We start from the raw sequence: 13,178 nt of genomic DNA, 5'->3' as shown, positions 1-13,178 counted from the left end.
ATTCAAAACGTACAGGGGATGTAGGTTAATTGGGTGGCGTGGATTCATGGGCCTAAATTGCCTATTACCATGCTGTGTATAAATAAATAACTAACTAAATAAAAAGAAATACATAACCAACATTTCGGACTTGAGCCCTTCATCAAGGTTTGGAAAAATGTCAGCAGGCATCTGAATAAAATGACAGGAACATGGTAGTAAAGGCAGCAGGTGGAGAAGGGAAGGAAGGATGGCTCGAGAGGAAAGGGGGTGGAGAGCTGAGGGAAGGGAGGGAGAAAAGGGAGAGCAGGTTAGCAGAAAACAGATGTTTATGCCATTCAGCTCCACCTCCTTCTGAACTGAGGTTAGAAAAATGAGAGCTGATCTCATTAAGGTATGTTCAATTCTTGTGGGACATGGAGGGGTTGATTCCTCCCTGGCAAAGGTATCTGAATCCAGGAGTTACCAACTCAAAATGAAGGATGGGCTATTGAGATTATTTGAAAAGAAATTCTTTTCTCCGAGATGGTGAATCGGTAGAATATCTCTATACAAGAGGGCTGTGGAAGCTGAGTTAACTCAAGGCAAATCACCTGAATTTTAGATTTAATGGAATCTAAAGATATGGAGATAGCGAAAGAAAATGGCAGTGAGATTGGGGATAATTTTAATGAATGATGGAGGAGGGACAAGGGGGTAAATTTTATACTGTTGCTTCTATTTAGTATGTTTTTATGATGTGTCCCTCCAGATGACTTGAGCAAATGCTTTTTGAACAGGTCTAGTAGGTTACTTGGTAATGAAACACTCCAGTAATACTGAGTGTACTTTTTTAGTTGGATATCAGTGGCACAGACCCAGTAAGCTAAATGGCTTCATTTGGCACTGTTAATTGATTTTAGAAATAGCTGTTGCTGTAAGTAATTTTTTCTTATTCAGAAAAGGGCAGTACAGTTGGCCTAGCAGTTATTGCATCGCTTTTACAGCACCAGCGATCGGGACTGGGATTTGAATCCCACGCTGAAGGAATTTGTACTTTCTCCCTGTGTCTGCATGGATTTTCTCCGGGGGCTTTGCTTTCCTCCCACCATTCGGAACGTACCAGGGGTATAGATTAATTGGGTGTAAATTGGGCGGCAAGTACTTGTGTGCCAAAATAGCCTGTTACTGTGCTTTATGTCTTAAAAAAAATACATTGACTGGTGGCTGGGAAAAGTAGCCATCAAGAGATCAGATTCCAATGGATGCATAGAAAGCCACAGGATTTGTTCTGGAAGCTGCAGCATATCTCTTGCCCCAGTTATGCTTTGTGTCTTACAGCTGGAGTTTATTGACATGTTATTGTGGATATTGGGAGAATTTACAATTACATCGGGAAACAGACCCATGTTTTGTACAAGTTTAAAACAGTAGAGACAGAAATCCATTGGAGTGAAGAGCAAAGCTACTTAAACATGAGTATTTCTGGAGAAAAGTGGCAGTGATTCAGAATCAGAATTTATTGTCATGAACTTCAGTGTTTTGAGGCAGCATGATAGGGCAACCATTCAGATTATAACATTACTATAAAAAATAAAAATAATATTGCACGACAAGTAAGGCAGCGTCTTTGGTTCATTTATTATTCAGGAATCTGATGGCGGAGGGGAAGAAGCTGTCCTTGTGCTTGTCTTTGGGCTCCTGTACTGGTAGCAGAGTAAAGAGGCATGGCTTGGGTGGTGGGGGTCTTTTGAGGATAGAGGCTGTTTTTTTAACTGCCTCATGTAGATGTCCTTGATGGAGTGAAGTCTGTTGCCTGTGATGTCACAGGCTGAGTTAACAACCCTCTGGAGTTTATTCTTGTCCTTGGAGTTGGCGCTTCTATACCAGGCAGTGAAGGAACTAGCCAGTGCGCTCTCCTGTAGAGGCTTACGAGAGTCTTCAGCGATGTATCGAATCTTCTTAGACACCTCACAAAGTATAGTCGTTGGTGAGCCTTCTATGTGTGATTGCATCAACGTGGAGGCTCCAGGACAGATCCTTCGGGATGTTGACACCCATGAATTTGAAGTTCTTGATCCTTTTCATCATTGAGCCCTCGATGAGGACTGGCTTGTGTTTCCCTGACAAGATGATATAATCATCTTTGTTTTGCTGAGCACAAGGTTTTTGTCATTACACCATTCAACGAGCTGATCTCTCTCCCTCCTGCACGCTTCCTCATTGCCGTTTGTGATTCTACCAACAACTGTGATGTCATCGGCAAACTTGTAGATCGCATTGGAATTGTGCCTGGCCACACAGTCATGGGTATATAGCGAGTAGAGCAATGAGCTAAGCGTACATCCTTGGGGTGTGGTTGATCAGTGAGAGGAGACGTTGTTTCAAATTCATACTAACTGTGGTCTTCCAATGAGAAAATCGAGGAAACAATTGCAGAGTGGGGTTCAGGGGCCTAGAATTTGTAGCTTCTTGATCAGCACTGAAGGAATAATGGTGTTGAAGGCCGAGCTGTAGTCGATGAAGAGCAGCCGTATGTATGAATTGCTGTTTTTGATATGATCCAGAGCTGATTAGAAAGCTAGCGATATTGCATCTGCTGCAGAGCGTTTGTGACAATAGGCAAATTGCAGTGGGTGCAGATCTTTGCTTACGTGTGTGCTAATTCTGGGCATGACCAGCTTCTCGAAGCATTTCATCATACTAGAAGTTAGTGCGACAGGGTGGTAGTCATTAAGGCAGCTCACACTACTCTTCTTGGGTACCGGGATAATTGATGTCCTTTTGAAGCAGATGGGAATTGGAAATCTCAAAAAGCTGCTGATAATATTGACATAGAGGACTATTTACATGACTTATTCAACATCATTGCCCTAGATAGCTTCCTCATGACTTATGAGAATGTTTCTGCAACCATTGGATCTCTTGTTTTTATTAATTAACTTCTAATTCTATTTGAACTACAATCCACTCAGCCACAATTAACCCACCAACTTGTACCATTACTTACTGCCAGCCACGTTTTTAATCTAAAAAGCTCCACGAGGTTGCCCTTTTTGAGGAAGGAGTGTGCAGTTACCTGAGGAAGTCCTTATAATTTTTTTTAAGCTTTCTCATTCTCTGTCCCAGACCAGGTCGTTTGTCCCAGCGTGTCTGTGCTGACCTTTTGTAAGGATCAGTTGATCCAGTGCTTCTTTTCTTTGTTCTTTGCAAATAATTCTATTGTTGCTGTTCATCTCCACGATCTGTTGCATTTGCTCACTGTAATGAGGGGTTGTAGTACAGCTTGTCTAAGGAAACAATCCCTACAGTAGAAAGTTCAAAAATCTGGATGCCAGAAATCCAGACCACCTGAGAATCTGGACTTTCCAAAAACTTCCAAACTTTTAAAATTTATTGGCTTTTGTGTACATGGGTGCATGCATAAGTGCCACAGATGCACAGTGGCATTTTTATTTAAAACTGCTCATTTTGATAAATGAGGCATGATGTATTTGCTAATGAATACACTTTCAAAATTTACCTGTTCATCTCTTTATTCCTCCTTAAATTTGATTTTTAAAAATACCTCCCAAGAATCCAGAAAATCCAAAAATCTGGACCAATCCAATCCCCTAGCAGTCCGGATTTTCAAACTTTTATTGTAAATATTGAATTATTGAATCATTGCTTGTGATTACTAATCGTCTACAGAATGTGTCTTCTGCTTCAATATTGTTTTTTTAAATCTATTCTGTCATACCTAAGGCATTGATTTTGCTTGTCTTCCAGTAAGAAGCTAGACAGGGTCAGTGCTAAGGGGGAGCATTCATGGGGTTTGCCCTCCCCAAATGAGGAATTGAGATCCCCTACCCATGCGAGGGTGCCCATATGTCTGGTTTTAGGCCAGACAGTCTGGCTTTTGAGTAATTTGTCCTCCAACCAATGCCACCTTGAGCCAGATGTTAATTGTCTTACATTTGGGGGTGTTGGGCAGAAAGGGGCCACTTACCATGTCTGGGGTCTATAGGCCATGTTTCTTCATGAGCTAGTGCCGGCTGGGGCATATGCAATGGATTGGAGTACTAGAGCCACTAGAGTCACTTCCCCCTCCCTCTGACAGAAGTGATCCTAATGACCCCGATACTTCATGTCACCAGCGCATGCGCACAAGAAGAAACATGGCTGTGCACGGCCTATGGACCCCAGGACACTGCATTTAACATGGTAAGTTCCCCCTCCCCCCAGGGCTGAGTGAGTTTTTGAGCATTAGATTGTGCCCCCCGTGGTTACCCCACTAAGACTTCTTCTGACATTGACCCTGAAGCTAGAAGAATGGGACAGTGCCACTTTAAAATTCTACTACCAAACCTGCTTTATGTATTCCTTTTGAAGTACCTTTTAACTTATTGGTATATCATCATCAGGTTACTATCTTTTTGATAGAGGAGTGACCTAATGTTTGTTTATGTTTCTGATCCAGATCCTACGATGTTCAGTCGCTTGTCAGACCTAGCAAAAGGAGTCAACACTGTGCTGCAGGACCTTTCTGGGGAAGATGATGGAAATGAAACAAATGCCTCTCAAGAAGCAGTGAGTAACAGATAATTTGGGTTTAGTAATAATGGGTTGAGAAATCTGCAATTCCTATGACAATCAAATGTTGGTTATCACCTGATTATTTTCCGCCCCAAATAGTTTTTCATTTTAAAATCGGTTTCAGGAAGAGGCTCCAACTACTCTGCCTGTGACTTAATTAATATTAAGTGATATAAAGTGATTGTAATGGAGCACTGATTAATTTCTTTGAGTCAGTTTTATGTCAGAGTTAATAGGAATAGATCCACCTGGGATAAGTCAGGTCTGGAAAGAGAGTGAGAAATGGTTTTCAGAGTTATGTTTGAGATGTGTTACCCTGTAGATGAAAGATGTTGACAGAGAATGAACAATATACTCCTTATTCCTTGTCATGTATGCAATACTGTTAATGAGTGTAAAGATATTATCAAAGTCCATAAATGAATGAGAGGGTGAGAACTGAAAGTGCATGTTGATTAAATTTTCATTAAATTTCCTTCTGTGTTGACTTAGTAAGTGCTGACTGAAACAGGAGACTATTTAATTTATAAAGGTGCAACAAAGGATCAATAGATTGCTAGAATGAAAGGTGATGCAATGAGGAGATGTAAGAAGGGTTATATTCTCTGGTGAATAGAAGATTGATAAACAATTTCATTGAAACCTGTTTTGATGCTGAGATGCAGTTACTTTCACTGAAGAGCTTAAAACTAGAGTCTTAATTTCAAAATAATAAATCGTCTATCAAGTTTTTTTTAAGCTGAGGATTGTGCATCTTTTGCTTTCTTTATCCCCAAGGTACATGGTTGAATAATTGATGAATATGTTTAGAAGAGGGGAGATTTGTGGCTGCTAAAGGAATTGATAGTTACAACTGGGAAAGTAACACCAAAGCTCAACTGTCTTAATATTAATGGCAGAGCAGACTATGAGCCCATTTGGCTTACTACTAGTATATTATTTTCCACTCTTTCTCAGTGCAGAGCGGTGTTCAAAGGAGTAAAACTGATAACAATTTTCCAATAGGCTACCCCCATGTACTGTTGTTAGCCTGATCTATTCCCATGTTTGAAGCTGTGAATTTGTGTTGTGCAGGAGAGTAGTCACCAGTCTGAGATGGAGACTAGTGGTGAGCTATCAGAGGACGTAGTGGAGCGTCTGGCACAAACTGAGCAATTGGTTGTCCAACTTAAGGAACTTATCCGCGAGAAAGACTTCCAACTTCAGAGTAAAGAAGATGCATTCAAGGTAAGTTATGATACTTACTTTAGATTAAGTCTGGATTTATAGCCCAAATTCATTTCAGTATTCTCATGTGCCTGTTGAAGTTTCTCCCACTTCATCCTCTGGTAAATATACAAACTATCTGTGGTTTTATATTATTGGTACTAATGTATAACAGGAAATTCTGGAAATATTCAGTTGGTCAGGAAGCATCTGTGGAGAGAGAAAAACAATAATACCTCAGATCTTTCATCAGAGCATCTGAATACTCCTGAATAAAAGTCTAGGCATATTTAGAGAAAAATTGTAAAAGCTTTCTGGACAAAGAGAATTGGGAGTCTTCATGCATGAGACACAAAAATCTAGCACACCGATTGAGTAGGTAAAAGGGAAGACGAGAGTACAACTTAATATAAATTAAATAGTCTATCAAGTTTTTCCTCTCGAGAATGGAACAATTTTTCATCCTTCATATAATGATGGGTATTATTTCATTGGAAGTGGTTGTTAGAACTTTTACTGGTTTTGAACAGTTGTCTTAGGAGAAAGATTAAATCAGATTGAGACTCCACTCATTGAAATTTAAAAAAAAATGAGAGGTATGGTGGCATGGTTAGTGCATTGGGTAGCACAATGCCATTATAGCACCAGCAACCTGGGTCTGTCTGTAAGGAGTTTGTACATTCTCTCCATGTCTGCTTGGGGTTCCTCTGGTTGCTTCAGTTTCCTCCCACATTCCGAAAGCATACGGGATAACTAGGATAATTGATTTACGTGGGTGCATTTGGGTGGCATGGGCTTGTGGTCTGGAAGGGTCTGTTACTGTATTGTACCTAAATTTAAAAAATATTAAAATCGTTTGAAATATTGGATTCCTTCGGGCTTTCTCTCAGAATAAGGGATCCTTGATTTAAGACTGAGGAGGTAGAATTTCTTCTTTTGCAAGTCTTTTGTTATTTGAAGCCCCTGGTTTCAGGTTCGCCCACAAGTAGAAACTTGTTTTTTCAGTCTGATATGTTGAAGAATATTTTTAAATACCTCTATCAAATTATTTTTATCATCTGATATCTGAATTAAAATGATTACATAATACAAATCTTATTTGCATGTTAATTACAGCATTTAGGAAAATAATGCCTTTTTATCATAAATAATAGAACTTTCCACAATAGCCATGTGTACATTACAACTGAACTCTCCCCATCTCTTCCTTCCTCATGTGTGTGATCTTACTTAAAATATACTTCACTGATCATAGCTATATAATTTGATAACAGTGAATGTGGAATTGTTTCATAGCAGGAGAAAGAGCTCTGTGATGCCAGATTGTCAAAACTAAAACTACAAGCGAAAGCAAAGGTTGCCTCATTGAATGCCCGGATTGAGGAGCTGCAGAAACAGACATTGCCCTCGACATTATCACAACCAGCAAGGACAGAGGAGTTTGCTGAGGTAAGCTTGTGTATTATTGGTGTGATTTTAAGATTATGTTGTAGAGGCTTGATCAATGCAGCATGAGGAAGTAGTGGAATATGATCAGCATCAGTGTTTTGGGGTGCTCTGCTTTTTTTAAATTCAAATCATCGTTCATTTTTTTTTAAGGATGCAACTTCGTTGCAAAGCCTCATTTGAGAACCAGAGTACATAATCCAGGATTCAACAAAGTTCAGACACGGAAAAGGAGGGTGAGGTACTCAGAAACTAATGCCAAGTGAAAGTTGATACATTACAATGCACTAGTGAAGTTTGAACTTACTACCAAAAGATGTGGTGGAATCAGATACACTCACTACATTTAAAAGACATTTGGAGAACCACTTGAAAAGACAAGAAGGATACAGTACAGATGCAGGCAAATTGGATTAGTGTAGATTGGCAAAGTGGTAGCATAGGCATGGTAAGCTGAAGGCCCTGTTTCTGTGCAAAAAGATCACTGATGCCCAGATTGAATAAAATCAACCTGTTTGTTCATTATTATTGGCAGCCACGGTGCAGGACACTTTCCAGTCCACCCCTATGCCACTCCATGAAAGCTTCCAATGCTACACTGCTCAAATCCCTTTAAAATTTTATTTCACCTTAATGACTTCTTATTTTGCTGCTCCTTCCATTGGAAAAAGATTCTGACTATCATCCCTATCTATGTATGCCTCGTAATTTTATCAAACTCTTATCAAGTCACCCTTGAACCTGCTTTGGTCTCAGGAAAATGAACCCAGTATCCAATCTCTCTCCATAATTAAAGTCCTCGAATCTAGACATCATCCAGGTGAAACTTGTCTGCACTCTCTCCAGCACAGTTACATCACAATTCCTATAACATAGCAAACAGAATTGTACACAGTACACCAAGTGTATGTTTTATAAAATTGCAGCATTGGGTCCTCAAGTCAAGCATGCATGACGTATGCTTTTTTTTAACTGCCTATCGACCTCTTACCACTTTTAGGGAACTATTAATTTGAGACCCAAGGTCCCTCTGTTCATCAACATTCCTTAGCACCCTACCATTTGCTTTTTTAAAAAATCCTAATTCAATTAGACTTTCAAAATGCATCACTTTGTACTGCTGAGACTTTTCCTATCAGTAGCAATCAGTTACTAAAATAGCAAGCGGGTAAAGGTGGAATCAGCATGTCAGTGGATTTTCTCTTTAATCTTTGTACATGACCTGCTCTGACAGGATTAAGTTTTCTTGGGTTCTTTTCTATTTACTGTCACTTGCAGTTTGCTGATCCTCCGTCACTTTGGCATCTGTATTTTGGCAGATATTTCTCAAGCTTAAGAGGCTGTTGCTTATTCTGATTTTAGTTTGAAACTTCCTCAGGTCGGAGGCAGATGTAAGGAGACAATTCAGTTCCCTCCCTGTCTCCTAAATCACCTTTTAATTCAGAAACCTTGATCTTATCTAACCTCACTAATTCACAGCATTCCATTGCAATACATTGTTGCTTGTTCTTGTTAAACCTTATGAGAGCTACCAACAGAGTATTGGTAAACATGCAATGAAGATGGATGGATCAATTAGCAATTATAAAGTCTTTTCCCAGCCAAATAAGACACAGCCCAGTACATCACAGGCAAAACTCCTCCCCCCCCCCTCCCCCCCAACCACCATCGAGAAAATCTATATGGAACAATGCTGTTGGAGAGCAGCAGCAATCCACACCACCCAGGAATATCTCTGTTCTCACTGATGCCATCAGGAAAGAGGTATAGGTGCCACAAGACTCGTACCTCCAGGTTCAGGGACAGTTGTTTACCTTCCACCATCGGACTCCTTAACAACAGATTCAATAGCCATTTTCACACTGTAGGTGAATGGTGACCCTACTTTGTCTTGGAGAAATTCCTGGGAATTCAGGACCCCCGGGCGTTTCTCACTGCTGTCCAAATTCCCAGGAATTTGCCCTCCTTGGCAATTTAGGGGAGGTCTCACCCCTCACCGATGATGTCTTGTGCACACCTCCCCCACTGTCGTTCTCTTGCTAACCCCCCCCCCACCCACCCACTGCCTGGCAGCCCGCTCCTCCGCCCTTCAGCACGTCTCAATGGTGGCACAATGCTAGATGAATGGCCGACTTTATTTCCCATAATCCCTCATGCAGCTGGAACTGCTCTGGGAAGTCAGCTGCTTGAGGGATTATGGTTAACGAGGACGGTCATTCATCCCACATTGTGCTGCCGTCGTGATCTGCCAAAGTGGCCCACTGTTTCATGAGGTAGGTATCTTTTAATTTTAATTACCTACAGGACGCAGCATATTGCGAGGCTTCTCCTGCTCGGTCTTTTGCCTTTTCACACCATAGGGCCATCCTTTTCATACTGCAGGTTCACGGGAGAGTTCCCAGGAAAATTTCCTGAGAATCTTCATTTTACACTGCGGTGTGAAAAGGCCTAATCAGACACTCATTTAAGGACTCTGACTTTGCACTTATTTATTACTGAATATTTATCTGTATTTTCACAGTCATTTTGACATTTCTCTCTTTTCTATACTTCTACTTGAGTACAGTTTTCTCCACCAATACTAGAAATTCTTCCTGAACTTGAGGACATAGACATATCTCTCAATATCAAAATAATTTAGGCCAGTACTGAATGAAGGTGTTACAATAAAATTCTATCTGTGGTTTTTATTTGTGACCTTTAAAGCTCACAATGAGCTCAATATTGCATAAAAGTACTTGCATAGTAGAGGATAGATATCAAGTAACAATCCCTTCACAGTGACCCATCAAACACTCTTAGGGCAGACTGCAGCTCTTAATCATCATTCCTGGGCAGGTGCACCATGGCTTCGATACAAATTAAAATTTATTCTGCAGGATATTTAATTTGTATATAATGCCATTCTTTAATGAATCATTTACCAGACATCATTACCTGAGTGAAAAGCCTAGTTATCTGCTGTGATAGAGGTAGTTATTACCTATATCCTGTGGAAAATTAGATTTGAATTCTCAAAGGAAATTTCACCCCTCAGAAGTTTTCTGCCTTTTTTTGAATTTATGTCAAGAAATTCTGTTAACATTTGGGTTGACTTATTTTTCCTCTTAAACTACTTTGTTAGGGGAATCTGGAGCTTTCCTTGCACAATGAGATTGAAAACCTCCAAGGCCAACTTCAGAAACAAGAAGAGAGTTATAAGACTCTGCAGGGAACTGCAGAGACTATGAAGGACCAGCTTCAGGCTTCCAGTGCACACTTGAAGCAAAAAGAAGCTGAGTATGCACAAGAGGTAAAGACATTTTATTTCTATGTAAGCAAAAATCTATTAAATATCCAGCGGAAAGGTGATATGTGGGTCTCTTCTATTTCAAATAATCATTTAAAAAGTTTTAAACATTAGATCAAGAATTAATGATGACATCCATTAAATCTTTTGAGTCATAAAGCATGGCCCACTGTTTCATGAGGTAGGTATCTTTTAATTTTAATTACCTACATGACGCAGCATATTGCGAGGCTTCTCCTGCTCGGTCATTTGCCTTTTCACACCATAGGGCCATCCTTTTCATACCGCAGGTTCACGGGAGAGTTCCCAGGAAAATTTCCTGAGAATCTTCATTTTAATTTCGGTCCCAGATCCCAAACACACCAATTAACCTACAACCCCCCCCCCATACATTTTTGTGAAGAATTGGAAGAAACCAGAGAACCAGAGCACCCGGAGGAAAACAGACACCATGAAAATGTACAAACTCCTTATAGACAGTGGCAGATTTGGACCAATATCACTGGCCCTGTAATAACGTTATGCTAACTGCTCTGCCATCCATGCCATCCCAATATTACAGTGTGCCAACAAATTTGAAAATAGAGCTTTCAAACAAATTTTACTTGGGCCTGATGATTCTTTCTGTAGCTTGTATTCAACTTGTGTTAGCATGTTCTTTGTTTGTAACTACAGCTGCTGTCACTACGAGAGGTCATTCTGGAAAAGGATATACGATTCCAAGAGTGCATTCAGAAACACGAGGAGGAGCTTGTACAGCTGGTTTCTGGCTCTGAGGTCAATAAAGATCTGCACCAAGTAGGTGTTACCTGAGTAGTGAACTAATATTCACAGGACACTGATAGGGAAGCGAAGGGAAAAGCTAGTTAATAGAGTGAGAGTTAGCTTTACGATATAGATGGGTAATAAAGATTGAGCAAACATAAGTTAGAAATATTCTGCCCCGACAATATTTTTAGTATTTTGATATTTTAGTCAGTCTAAATTGCTAATTACACAAAGTTAAGAGAAGAACATGTGTTCAAAGGAACCTGTCAAGATGTTACAACTTGTTTTGTAGCCTCTTTGAAAGTGTAGAGTGGGAGCCATTTTGTGCCTCACACGTTCCTACAGCAGCACTGGCCATATAATCTGCTGCAGTGGTTCCTACAACAGCACTGGCCATATAATCTGCTGCAGTGGTTCCTACAACAGCACTGGCCATATAATTTGCTGCAGTGGTTCCTACAACAGCACTGGCCATATAATCTGCTGCAGTGGTTCCTACAACAGCACTGGCCATATAATCTGCTGCAGTGGTGTAGGCCAAGAAATAAATGTTTGATGAAAATGCCAGGGCAAACTCCTGCTCTTCAAAATTAAACATGGAATTTCTACATCCCTCTGACAGGGGCATGTATGAGGCTCTTGGTTTAATGTCTTATCCAAATGTCAATCTCTCAGACTGTGCAGTGAACCTGCAGTTCTGCACTGTAATGTAACCCTGTATTGAACATCAAGATGAAAGTTCTACTGCAGAGCAACAGTTTGCACATTGAATATTTTCAAAAAGATTCAAATACGTCAATGGATTGAGTTGAGGAAAAATAGGAAACAGTAGGTAAGTACACAACAGGGACGTACTATAACTCCTAACAAGAAATTGAGCCATTTGAAGTCATAATTTAACCATTTGTTCAGGCATTTAGTCAGTGTGATAGAATTAGAATCGAAACCGACTCAAGTTCTGAGAATAGGCAAAGAGTCATTAATTCTGACGTTGCAGTGTGACAAGGCTTGTGCAGTTTTGATTCCCTAGACTTTAAGGGATGAAGATGTCCAAGTTGTGCTGTGCTTGAGTTGGCCGAGTTGTGATTGGTATAAATTCTATTTATTCTCTTTCTGCTGTAATAGTAATGCAACAATTTCTAGAGTTACTTTTTTCAGATTTGCAATTTTTCTTGGTACATTTTCTATTTTGTTTCACTGTTTCCAATAATGTATACTTTATTTTACCTCAGACTGTGAAATCTTTGCAAATAAAGCTGGAAGAGAAGGAAGAGGCCTTATTGGGGCGGGCCCGTGTAGTGGAGCTGCTACAGCAGCAGCTGAATGACTGTGATAGGGAGAAACAGGTATTGTAACCCATATTATCCAGAACTTACAGCTTTATTCAGAAGACTCATTTTCCATTTTCATTAAGAACATTAGACTTAATTTTGAAGAATATCAGGGAGGAAAACTTAAATCAGGATTGGATGTCATTGACAATTTGTTGCCCAACTTTAAATCACCTTGACAACTGAGCAGCTTACAATAGCATTCATAAGTTCATTCAAAATTAATCACGTTAGTGGGGAAATGTAATTGGATAAAAGCTCGACTGATTAAGAGCAACATTTTTCCTTTTAGAACATGAAATGAACAGCTCTTTCAGTTAAGGGACCAACAAATTCATAGACCTAATCAGTGATCTTGGTTATTTTTATTATATTCAGTTGCAAGGTATCTTTTCAAACTTTCATCGGTTTAAAAAAAAGTTTGCTAGGAAACTGATTTGAAAGCAGGGAGGATTCCCTAGTCTGTTGTAAACTAAATAATTTCTAAATAATTAATATATTTGTTCTGGAACTTCATTTTCATTGCATCAAGGTATGTCCATGATGATAATATGAGTTACATTGCCCTTGGATTTGCGTCAAAGCCTGCAAGAGATGCAAGA

The 13,178-nt window shown here is 39.8% G+C and overlaps 1 protein-coding gene across 3 annotated transcripts in view; it reads left to right on the top strand.

The window, feature by feature from the left end:
* LOC138748216 (golgin subfamily B member 1-like) overlaps positions 1 to 13,178 on the top strand; it is an 85,439-nt gene that overhangs the window by 2,822 nt on the left and 69,439 nt on the right. For all 3 annotated transcript variants that reach the window (XM_069908024.1, XM_069908026.1, XM_069908025.1), the window contains exons 2-7: positions 4,421 to 4,530; positions 5,611 to 5,763; positions 7,039 to 7,191; positions 10,313 to 10,480; positions 11,153 to 11,275; positions 12,478 to 12,591. In XM_069908024.1, the coding sequence (XP_069764125.1) occupies positions 4,429 to 4,530; positions 5,611 to 5,763; positions 7,039 to 7,191; positions 10,313 to 10,480; positions 11,153 to 11,275; positions 12,478 to 12,591 (813 nt within the window). In that variant the 5' untranslated portion in view covers positions 4,421 to 4,428. The remainder of the gene's footprint in view (positions 1 to 4,420; positions 4,531 to 5,610; positions 5,764 to 7,038; positions 7,192 to 10,312; positions 10,481 to 11,152; positions 11,276 to 12,477; positions 12,592 to 13,178) is intronic.

This window comes from Narcine bancroftii, chromosome 13 (genome assembly GCF_036971445.1).
Source record: "Narcine bancroftii isolate sNarBan1 chromosome 13, sNarBan1.hap1, whole genome shotgun sequence".
Taxonomy (NCBI): Eukaryota; Metazoa; Chordata; class Chondrichthyes; order Torpediniformes; family Narcinidae; genus Narcine; species Narcine bancroftii.
This window is presented reverse-complemented; position numbering and strand designations above follow the sequence as displayed.